General features: G+C 36.8%; 1 protein-coding gene across 1 annotated transcript in view; it reads right to left on the bottom strand.

The window, feature by feature from the left end:
• Nucleotides 1-5870: 5870 nt before the first annotated feature.
• The window catches only part of TMEM167A (transmembrane protein 167A), a 41624-nt gene continuing 35226 nt past the window's right edge, over nucleotides 5871-12268 (bottom strand). Inside the window, exon 4 of the mRNA XM_043464728.1 lies at nucleotides 5871-6873. Coding sequence (XP_043320663.1) covers nucleotides 6803-6873 — 71 coding nt within the window. The 3' untranslated portion in view covers nucleotides 5871-6802. The remainder of the gene's footprint in view (nucleotides 6874-12268) is intronic.

The raw sequence follows: 12268 nt of genomic DNA, 5'->3' as shown, positions 1-12268 counted from the left end.
TCAAGTCCCGAGTTCTTTCCCATCTCTCAGTCCTCAAGTATGCTGTTCCTTCTGACTCCTGGCTCATGCTCTTCATCTGCAAGTCTTAGCCCAGTCATCAACTTTATGGACTGGCCTTCTCTGACTACTCCATCTAAATCATCCTTTGGTGTCTTCAAGGTCCTTACTAGAGGTTGTGTATGCTTACCTGATTATTTTGGCTAGCTGGTCTTCACTAGATTCTAGGTTCTGTGATACCAGCTTTATCTCATTCCACATTGGAGACACTGGCCCTGGCACACAGCCAGTTCTCAAAGGATTCTTCTAGAAACAGAAAAGGAGTCATGAAGGAATCTACCTTGTGTGGCAGACATGTAAGACGGATTACTTTTTCATTCTTTGGGAGTATAAAGATTATCCTCAATTCTACCCTTATTTCTGTTCTTCATTGCAAGTCAAATTAATTGCCCAGCGATTCAGGAGCCATCTCAATAGTTTTCTATGTTTAGTTTCCAAATGTTAACAGATTCAATTACACCTCTTTCAAGGGATGCTTGTGAGGGCAATTCTTAAATATAAAAACTAGTATTGGAGTTGCCAGTTTAGTATGACTGCAGTTTTAAGTTATGGGTTTAGAACTATTGTTACTATATGTTATTTTGGCTTTGATTCAGTCAAAGCTCAGAACAGTGACCCATTAGAGATCTCAATGAGGTTTAGATTACATACTCACAAAACTAAATTTTCTAAAAACTCATCCAACTTTATTATCCTATATTTTGCATTCTACAGCTCTCTTAATTTCATACTGTAAACTTCTTAAACATATTTTGTAAGTCAAAGTATTCTCATCACTTTCCAAGATTTAATAGAGTTTCCTCCATTTGGGAATCACATTAGCTACAAAGCGACCAAAGAATAAACAATACTTTTATTAAATAAAATTAAAAGGAAACTCCTATCCTGTTTTGCAAAGGCCCTAATGAAATGTTATAGAGTGCTCCGTCTTCCAAACTTTGTCTCCAATGTCAAATCTTTTGGTGTCAAACCTTAAGTTTGCAGATCTCTTTAAAACTTCACTACTGCAAATATTCCTTTTTTGATTCCTTCTTGAAATGCCTTATGCCTTAAATGTATCTTTATTCCTTTTAAAGCAGTTTAGTATCTTTGTAAATTATTTTTCCAGTGTTTAGCCTAGACATACTACTTGATCAAAAATATTGAAGTGGCTTATAAATTGTACATTTTGGCAATTTGGGTACAAAACCTCAGTCACGACACATTTGCTCCGAGGCTACTTCCCTCACCAAACAGAGCTCTAACAGTAGTGGTGTCTGGCTGTTTTGCAATTTCTGTGTGTTCTTGTTCTCTATGAAGCATGTGTGAAGTGACCTTCCCTTATTTCCAAAATTATGTTTCTCTTTTTTTCCCTCCCAGCAATTCTGTTATGGTTGAGGTTACTAATGCAAACCCTTTGAACAGAAAACAGATTTTGCTTTCCTACTATGTTAAACTCAATAGTCTCAAGCAAAGCCATTTTGAATTCTTTTGATATAAGTTAAAAATCAGAAATTTAGTGATTTTTCTTTAGTCTTACATCAACTGGTAGTTACAACGAAGCAGTGAGGGTGGTTTAAACTATACATTGAAGATACAACTAGGATATTGTTTTTCTACTTGTATGTGAAGTACTTTTTGAGTTCTAAACTCAACTAAAAATACAGTTGTTGAAATTTCATTGGGTTAAGTCAAGTCTTTCCAGTAACAGGTCTAACAAAGATTTGTTTGTGTAAATTGAGGGCTGGGAAGAAAACAGTAGAAAGACCATGCTATCCAAAGCAAGGCACATAGTACATATATGTTTTTTCATATTTTTCAACAAATGGTATAAATTGGCTAAATAATCTCACTCTGATGGATACTGCTCACAGATTTTGATAGCTACTTGCCAGAATATTTGGGTATCTGAAGGCTCTTAGTTGAGGACAGGTTGAAAGTAATTTTCAACAATTAACTGTCACTTTCAGTCAGAATCAGATTTCCAATCTCTGCAGGGAATTCATGACTTTGTAGTCATTTAGACCCTTGAGGGCTCATTCAAAGAAACAGCAATATAATACTATAGACTGAACGGCTTTAAGATGCACAACAATATAAAAACTCCCCCAAACCACACCTGACCAGCCACGGATTAAAATGCAGGCAAAACAGAAACATATTTATTTGTATCCTACTCAAAAGGTGGCCATTTCAAAACTTCTAAAACAACCCTCATTCATCTGACAAAAGACAACAGGAGGAGGCTCTTGAGAGTTCATTTTGATTTTTATTATGCGCCACAGACATGGACACTAACCAGAGAGTAGGATGCTTCTTGGTACTCTCAAAACCACAGGAAATGTATTTCTACCTACCCTCTTTTTTGCGATACTGGAGTGGCATGTCAGGTTACCATCTTGGAACTGGTTTAGAGCAAAGTAAAGGAAACCATGGAAGGCAATGTATATACAGCATAATCATGAGCTATTTTTGGAAGCTAGTAGCATCTACTATTTCTATAGTAGTAGAAGCTAGTAGCCAGTAGTTATTCTCAGGCAGACTGAGAATAACAGGGCTGTGCAGTATTAAAAATGCTATTACTCGGGTATTAATTTTGTTGTTGTTTAGTCGCTAAGTCGTTTCTCTTTTGAGACCCCATGGACCGTACACCGTCAGGCTCCTCTGTCCATGGGATTTCCCAGGCAAGAATAGTGGAGTGGGTTGTCATTTCCTTCCCTAAGGGATGTTCCCAACTCAGGGGTCGAACCTGCGTCTAATGCATTGCAGGCAGATTCTTTATCACTGAGCCACCAGGGAAGCCCACTTCTTTTGTTCATCTACTCTTATTAGATACCAGAGAAAGTAAAAAGGGCGTCCGTAAGAATCTTTGATTCTTGTTTTCAATTTCCTGTAAGACAGTATCTTCTCAAACGTTTTGAAAGGAGCACATCTCTTTGTTTAGACTGAGAAGACTGGAAGTCTTTCCTGTGCGCCCAGAAACGCAGAAACTACACCACCTTCAGTTGTGCACCTGTGCTTTAATAATCCTGACTACTCCTGGCATTGACAGAGTGTGAGCTACAAAGTTCCCAAGAACACCTGACCTCACTTGTAAGTTACCTTGGCTTTATGTGCTGTGCATGTGTCTCTGAAGAGGATACTACTGTATTCTTGGTCCAAAATAAGGCTGGCATGGATATATGCCATACACATATACCAAGGGAGGAATTTTTTACACATACACCAAGGGAGGAATTTTATTTTTTTCCTGGAGTTTTTTTTTATCAGGCAGGAGAAAACACATTCAATTTTGAGGTAGGTAATAGGTGATAATGAGAAAAATACAGGACCCTCTAGGATCTAACCTTTCTCCACCTTTCTAGACTTATGTCTTAATGGAGTTGACCCTTGAACAGTGAGGGGATAAGCGGTTCTGACCCTCTATGCAGTCCAAAATCTATGCATATCCTACAGTCTGCCCTTTCTAACTATGGTTCCATATCCTCAGATTCAACCAACTTGGGATTGTTTATTACTAAAGCATTTACTACTGAAAAAAATCCAACATGTAAGTGGAGCTACACAGTTCAAACCTGTGTTGTTCACAGCTCAACTCCACTTCCCAAGTGGCTTTCACAACAATCAAGGTACTAATGGTCCATAATATATATCCCTGGTGCATTTGCATATTGCTCTTAAATTCAGTTTAAGCATTGCTTCTCTGGAAGGAAGTTCATATCTCTGATTGAACTGTCACCTTTTTATTTTCTTCTAGAATCCTGGTATTATCTCGGTAATAAATGCTATCATATTGTACTTCATATAAATAACCTCATTTCTCTTTCAGCCGCTACATTATGAAACACTAGAGTGAAGAAACTGTACTTGTCTTTATATCGTCACTGATAATAGACTGAAAGTATTCTACTAATGCCTCTTAAAAATGTTGAAATAAACATTCTATTTACAAGTGCTAGGTTTTTCACAGAACTAGCCAGAGATCTGTTCATTTTTGACTTTGTGAACTGATACAGAAGTTACTTCATTCAAACCTCTATTTTGTCCTAGGTTAGGACAAGATCGATCTGCATTTTACAAAGATTATGGTGTCTATTACAAATTACATACTACTACTTTTCCCAGAATAAAAGGGCTATGTTGAATTTGATGATGCAAAAAACATTCAGGATAGCAGTGCTTGACACAGCGGCATAAGCATTAACAGGATACTGGACTTGTATCTAAACTTTTTTAAGCCACAGACTGAATTCAACAGACTATGTGTTCTTTTGACTGATCATCTTTTTATGATTGCCTGGAAAGAAGACATGCTCCTGCCATTGGTATAGCTGAGGCCAATCAGGAACTAAACATCAACACAAAAATTCCAGGCAAGCTGGAATCAAGATTCTGGAGCCAGGGAGATTAGGGAGAGTATTCAAATCTAGTAAACTGTGGACTTTTAGTGCCCATCATCAAATCCTACCTTGCACCAAGACGATGTGATAGAGGCAGAGCCTCTGATGCTTAAATTGATCCTTAATCGTCTTCTGCAACCTGCTGAGACCACAAAGGGAGTATCTGAATATTCTGTGGACTACTTATCCACTCTGCCCTTTAGGTTAGACAACAGGATGCAGTGGTAACTCTTTGGAAAAAAAAAGAATATGCTGACTGCCTTTTTTCCCCACAGAATCCCGTGATTTTTCCCACCTCCCAAAGATCTTATGTTTCAAAAGGTCAGAATGTCTGGAGTCAGAAATAAGCTGCTTCCCACTTTGTTCAGCACCTACACACAGTAAAAAAAAAAAAAATGCTTATATATTGCCACAAATAAATTTCCAAAGAAATTATTTCTACCTCTACTTTCCACCTACCTCCTCTGAAATGCCAACTTAAAGAGATACCCTAGAACTGATTATCTAGAATATTCTTGCCCTCTTCATATTAGATTTGTGTTAGTAAACAACTAAAAAGTTAGTTGACATAGCTTTAGGAAAATCTAGCTGGCAGCAGAGTTGGACAACAGATGGTCACTCAGAAACTAGACCCAGGAAGGTTACTTACTCTCTGTATGCTGATAAGAGTTCTATTTTGGGGAATATCCTGAAAATCCTTGACCTAATGCAAAAGCCCAAGAGACAGTGCAGGTAGGAACAATTATCATAACCTGATTACCTGTCTAGGGCAAAATATACCATTTTAAATCAGCTATAGATAAGCCAGAAATGTACAATAACCAAAGATACTGACAGCCTACAGAAGCTTTCATCTTTTGCAAAAAAAAAAAAAAAAAAAAAACCAACCAAAAACCAGCAACATGTAACAAGATTTTCTTAGATGTCTCCTAGAATTCTTACTAAGCACCTTAGAGTAGTCATAAAAATAAGTGACTTTTAGTTCTGTACTTTGTTTGTGCAGAAAGAGCTACTGGCAGGCTCATTTTATAATAATTAAACAGTTTTTTCTTAAAAAAAAAAAAAAAAGGTTTAGTCTTACCTTTATGGCAATTAATAACTGACAATAGTATCTAATTATAACTGTAACAGGCAATTTTTAGCTAAGAAGCTCTCCTTAGTTTTGAAATTTTAACTGAATTTTGGTTGAACCTTAAATGTTAACCATCAATGTGTAATAACTGCTCTACTACAAAATCTGTAAGTCACATTTCCAAAATTCCTGTTGCCTGGATGAAAATTACTGAAGGTTTTCCTTTATCAACCAAAGCTCAAAGACATTTATGCCATGGCATATGGTAAGTAGATTTGAAAGCTGTTTATCATCACTTACTAAGTTAAACAAGATTCCAGTTCAGGTTGATATGCAAAACATAAACTAGATTGAGAGCAATGTATTAAAAAAACAAAAACACAGTTTGTATTTTGGGGTAATTAAAATGTACAGACTTAACACTAAAAAGAATGAAAAACACATCCAAGATTATCATTCTGTAATTGTTCTGTTTAGCTCTTTTTACTCTAAGCATGTAGTCTTACTTGGAGAATGACAGCTGGTCAAATTTTAGCTTAAGACATTTATCCATACTTAACCAGAGGTTTCAGAGATAACACCACTCACGTATTCTGAATTATTTTATGTTAAATAGGAACATTTTCTCAATAGTCTTAACATTTTCTCTTAAGTTACATCTCATTTATCTTCCTCCTAAAGAACTACATAGGCTTGTTTTAAATAGTTTAAACACCTGTAATAAACTACAGATTGCTAAGAGTAGAGGTACTCTGGTTAATGCTCAAAATGATATGGCCAGAGGAAAAGCCAGCATTATTAAATATGAATGCAATCCTTATAAATATGAATGCAATCCTTACCAACACAAATTGAACCTTTTTTTTCCCCCAATAAAAAAGCTAGTCCAAAAAAAAAAGGTCTCATTCTATAAAGATTTATCATTTCCAAATCACAGTGAAAGGAACTTGAATAATTTACCAATTTTGTTTTCTACTATGTGCCTTAAAGATACCTCACTAAAAACTGGTATCTGGCACAACAGAATGACATATGCAGAATGTAATATTGTAGCGACAGTACTGAGGTTGATTGTTACAGACATATTTAAATTCTGAGTATTAAATGTTGCATCCTAATTATTTATACAGAACATTGGTCCAATAACAAAAATAGAGAACAGCAGCTGAAAGTGTAGCTCATTCAATGTTCAGAGATAAACCATTAACCATTCTTTCCATTATTTTCGGCAGATAGTCCTTTTTTGTCATATTTAAATCTGATGGCAACTGAAGAATTCTGGCTTTTTTCCAAGCTACTGTATGAAAAGGATGCTGAAGGCCATCACGATACAGCATACTGCAACGTAAGGACTCTTCCGTTCACCTGTTGGAAAAAAGGTAGTTAAATATATTCATGTTAAACTGAGTGGCTAACATAAGGTTATTACTATAGGAGACAGGCATGTACAAACCAAGATAAGATTCTTGCCTATGAAGTCCATACACTTAGGGGCAGGGGCAAAATGAACTACATGCAACATAAAAGTAAGTACACACCAGAATGAATTAAATGATACCTATCTAAGACCACCTCTTTGTCATGTCTTTAGAAGACACTGGATTAGCCATTTTAGTGTCACTGCATAAACGTACATATTAAAAAATATAACAAAGAATGTAGGATAAAGACCCAAGAGTAATGATCTCAAGAAGCTTATAAGGGGAAAAAAATAGCATTCCTGAATGAAAATAAACAACTATTCAATAAAACGGCATTTTAAAAATCAACATCACATAGAATGTTGTGCAGAAAGAGCTACTGGCAGGCTCATTTTAATAAAATAAAAACACATTAGAGAAAACTAAACTATTTCTGAGATGGATTTTGTATCAAATCTTTTATAGTATAATTACTCTGGGTTAGAGACGTAGAACTTAGAACAATCGCTTCTGAATTAGTCAGTTTTCACATGTGTTTCAGAAGTGTCTATTTACAGCTGGAGACTTTCCTTTGCATGAAGCAGATCTGGAGTTGGCTTGTGCAGTTGTCTTGCAAACAGAGATCCTATGATTGTGAGCTAACTCAAACTTATCTTGTTCGTTCCTGTTTCTTCAATAATCCCAAGACTGTACAAGGCACTGGGCATTTTTATGCTGCCTTGAGGGCACACATGAAAGGAAGAAGGAAGGAAGGAGAAAGAGTGAGGACATGCTTCTTCTAGGAATAATCCTGAGTATGTACCTGGTTCCTTTATAGAGATGGTTTATATTCCCCTCACCTGTGTTTTTCTATGATGTTTAAAATAACTTCTTTTCTAGTAACTAAGTTCCTTATTTCACTTAGCAAGGTTAGTTAATTACTTCTGGAAAATGTCAATCTTGATCACTCTTATCAACTAAAACCTTGAAGGTCATTATTTTCAGAGCTCCCTCACTGAGACCACAGGGATACAACTGGTAAGTTTTTTATCTTTGTATCTATTCAATGGCAATATTCATAGGACACATTTTACACACATGCAAACAAAATAAACATTTGGTGTTTTTCAGAGTGTTCTATCCACAGACATTTAATGAACTGTGTTCCAACTAAACGAAAATTCAGAAAGTGAGAAAATACAGTTTTCACAATATTATCTCAACTGAAAAAAAAAAAAAAACTAGAAAATACTGTTGTTTGTTTTTTTTTTTTTTTTTTAGCAATGCTGATTCTTTCAGAGTAAAAAACTCAAGTTATCCAACAAAACAATAAGAACAAAAATCAATCAGACCAAAATTTCAAGTAGATCTCATAAGGAAGCCTGTCCCTCTTTCCGTACGGCTAGATACTCTTACTGTCAAATATAGTCTTCTTAAATACTAAAAGAAGAAATTAATACTGTCCTAAATTTGCCATCTGCTAAAAATTAATTTTTGAGGAAGTTCTTCTCTTCCTCATCCTCCAACTTAGAATACTATGATTTACATATGGGTTTCATTATCCTGTTTTTAATTTTCTTAAAAGAGATTGCCATGTGGTAGAGCTAAACATCTTTAGCTGAACTAGGGTAAGAATGTTACTTCTTGTCTGGTCTTAGGTCTCTATAAGTGAATGTGAAACAGTTGCTGTAATGTGATGTGTAACATGATAAGATGATCTGGCTGGGCCTTTTCCCATTAAAATTGCATCCTTTCTTTGTGGATCTATTCTGTGTCAAGATAAGAGAGGAACATGTGGTTGAGAAAGCAGCATATCAGTACCAACATTTTCTAAAACACTTTGCCAAAATGAAAAGCTAATGGTTTTCACATAATTGGCAAAAGTGAATAACTGAACTATTTAACCTATGATATTCATGCAGTCAAGAGAGGAAAATGGAAATACATGGGCAAGCAAAAAAAGAAAAGGCATAGTTTATAATTAGACATAAAAATAGATAATACTAACAGGATATCATTAAGAAAGCTATAAACTAGATGTTTGAAACCTTTACCTACACTTCCAAGCAACAGTTGTGAACAAAGTCACCTGGATTAGTTACTAACGGAGTTGTACAATGTTCTCTAATTTATTACATAAAAAATGGATTTAAAATGCCATAACATTTTATTCACCATAAGCCAATAATTTTAATGTTCATATGACCCTAATCCTGAATATTTATTGGAAGGACTGATGCTGAAGCTAAAACTCCAATACTCTGGCCACCTGATGCGAAGAACTGATTCACTGGAAAAGATTCTGATGCTGGGAAAGATTGAAGGCAGGATGAGATGGTTGGATGGCATCACTGACTCAATGGACATGAGTTTGAGTAAGGTTGGGACTTGGTGATAGACAGGGAGGCCTGGCATGCTGCAGCAGTCCATTGGGTTGGAGAGTCTGACACAACTGAGTGACTGAACTGAAATGATGACTCTAATCCAGTGATATTCTCTATTCCCTCAAACTGTCCATGATGTTTTTTTTTTTTTTTTCACTGAATAGCTGATTTACAATGTCTTAGGTATACAGCAAAGTGTTCAGTTATACATCCACATACATATATACATACACATATGTATTTATATATTCTTTTTCAGATTTATTTCCATTAAAGATATTACAATATAGTGAATATAGTTCCTTGTGCTATATTGTGCTGTGTTTAGTCGCTCAGTCGTGTCCGACTCTTTGTGACCCCATGAAATGTAGCTCGCCAGGCTCCCCTGCCCATGGGGATTCTCCTGTCAACAATGCTGGAGTGGGTTGCCATGCCTTCCTCCAGGGGATCTTTCCAAACCTAGGGATCGACCCAGGTCTCCTGCACTGCAAGCAGATTCTTTACCTTCTGAGCCACCATAGTAGATACTTTTTATTTATCTATTTTGTATGTAATAGTATTTGTTAATCCCAATTTCCTAATTTATCTGCCCCTCCCCCCTTTGTTTTCAATGTCTGCAAGTCTATTTCTATGTTGTAAATAAATTCAAGATTCTTCTTGTAAGTGGTACAATGTATTTGTCTTCTCTGTCTGACTTACTTCACTTAGTATGATAATCTCTAGGTCCATCCAGGTTGCTACAAATGGCATTATTTTATTCCTTTTTTTTTATGGCTGAGTGATATTCTACAGCTGCAATGAACACTGGGGTGCATATATCTTTTCCTTTTCAAATGATGGTTTTCTCTGGATATATGCCAAGGAATGTGATTGCTTAATCATATGGTAACTCATTTTTTGTTTAAGGGATCTCCATACTGTTCTCCACAGTGGCTGTGCTAATTTACAACAGTGCAGGACTGTTCCTTTTTCTCCATGCCCTCTCCACCATTTATTATTCAATGGCCACTGATGACGGCCATTCTGACCACGAGTGAGGTGATACCTCATTGCAGTTCTGATTTGCATTTCTCTAATAATTAGCGATGTTAAGCATCATTTCATGTGCCTATTCATGTATGTCTTCTATGAAGAAATTGTTTAATATTGAACTGTACAAGCTGTTTGTATATTTTGGAAATTAATTTCCTTGTTGGTCACATCATTTGCAAGTATTTTCTCCTATTCCATAGACTGTCATTTTGTTTATGGTGTCCTTTGCTGTGAAAACACATGTAAGTGTGATTAGGTCCTATTTGTTTATTTTTGCTTTTGTTTCCTTTAGGAGTTGGATCCAAAATAATACAGCTGCAATTTATGTCAGAGAGTCTTCTGCCTATATTTTCCTCTAGAAGTCTCACAGTATCTAGTCTTAAGATATTTAAAATAAAGACCTAAATATGTGTTTACTTTTGTATGTTGTTAGAGAATGTTCTAATTCCGTTCTTTTACCTGCCGCTATAAAGTTTTTCCAGCACCACTTACTGAAGAGACTTTTTCTCCACTGTATATTCTTGCCTCCACTGTTGTAGATTAATTGATCGTAAATGCATGAGGTTTATTTTTGTCCTTTCTCTTAAAGGACACCCACAAAATTTCACGTTTCAGGACCCAGGGCCAAAGCAGTGACATGATAGGAGCCTCAGTCAGACCCACCTTCTGGTCTTGGAGAATCTCCTCAAGAAGCAGAAGGCGACTGCATCTTGCCTTGGGCCACAGACACTGGTGGCAGCCATTCTGAGAGTTACTTCAGTCATATGCACACTGGCGGGCACCACTGCAGAATCTTCCCTCTAGCTTATGAGTGCTAGGACCCAACTGTGTCCTTGCCCAACAGCCTACAGGTGACTGCTGAGACACCTCAAGGTAAGCAACCCACCTGATGAGGACAGAGCCACATCCATCAGCAGACATGCTGCCTTAAGAGCCCACAGCTGCCTCTGAGCATGGCCCTATCCACCAGAGGGCTCACTGGCCCATTCCACTTACCAGTGGGCAGGCACCAGCTCCAGAAACCCATGGAGCCTAGCTCTGCCCTCAGAGAAGACTGCTCTAGCCTCTGGATCAGCCTCACTCCAACAGGGGGCAGACACCTAATGCTAGAAAACCGCAATTCTGCAACCTACAGACTCAGACTGCCCCCTAAGCCCCCATCCCAGCAGGCCAGGCCCTGCCCTGGGTCCAGTTGGGACATGGTCTGGCCCACTAGCAGGCCAAGTTTCAGAACACCCTAGACACCATACCAAACTGTGTCAGGAACCCCTCCCCACCTCCACCAGTGGTGCTGGGAAAATTAGACAGCTACATGTAAAAAAAAAAAAAAGAAATCAGAACAGCTAGTTCCTCACACTATATGTAAAAATAAGGTCAAAATGGATTAAGGACCTAAATGTAGGACTAGAAACCATAAACTCCTAGAAGAAAATAGAGTGGAATACTCTTTGACATAAATCATATTTTTGGGGATCTAAAAGAAACAAAAGCAAAAATAAACTAATTGGATCTAATTAATGTTAAAAGCTTTTCCACAGCAGAAGAAAACCATCAACAAAATGAAAAGACAACCTATGGAATGAGACAGAATATTTGCTAATGCTATGACTGATAAGGGATTAATATCCAAAATCTATAAACAGCTCATACAACTCAACATCAAAAAAACAATCCAATTAAACCTGGGCAGAAGGCCTGAAGAGAAAGTTTTTCAAAGACGACATACGGATGACCAACAGGCAGATGAAAAGATGATCAACACTATTAATCATCACAGAAATGCAAATTAAAACCAAAATGAGATTTCATCTCACACCTATTAGAATGGTTATCATCAGAAGGGACACAACAAATGTTGCTGAGGATGTGGGATTGGTGGAAATGTAAATTAATGCAGCCTTTGTGGAAAAGGAGGTTTCTCAGTAAAAACAGACTACAATATGA

This window comes from Cervus canadensis, chromosome 4 (genome assembly GCF_019320065.1).
Source record: "Cervus canadensis isolate Bull #8, Minnesota chromosome 4, ASM1932006v1, whole genome shotgun sequence".
Classification (NCBI taxonomy): Eukaryota; Metazoa; Chordata; class Mammalia; order Artiodactyla; family Cervidae; genus Cervus; species Cervus canadensis.
Note: the sequence above shows the minus strand (reverse complement) of the source record. Positions and strands in the feature narration are given on the sequence as shown.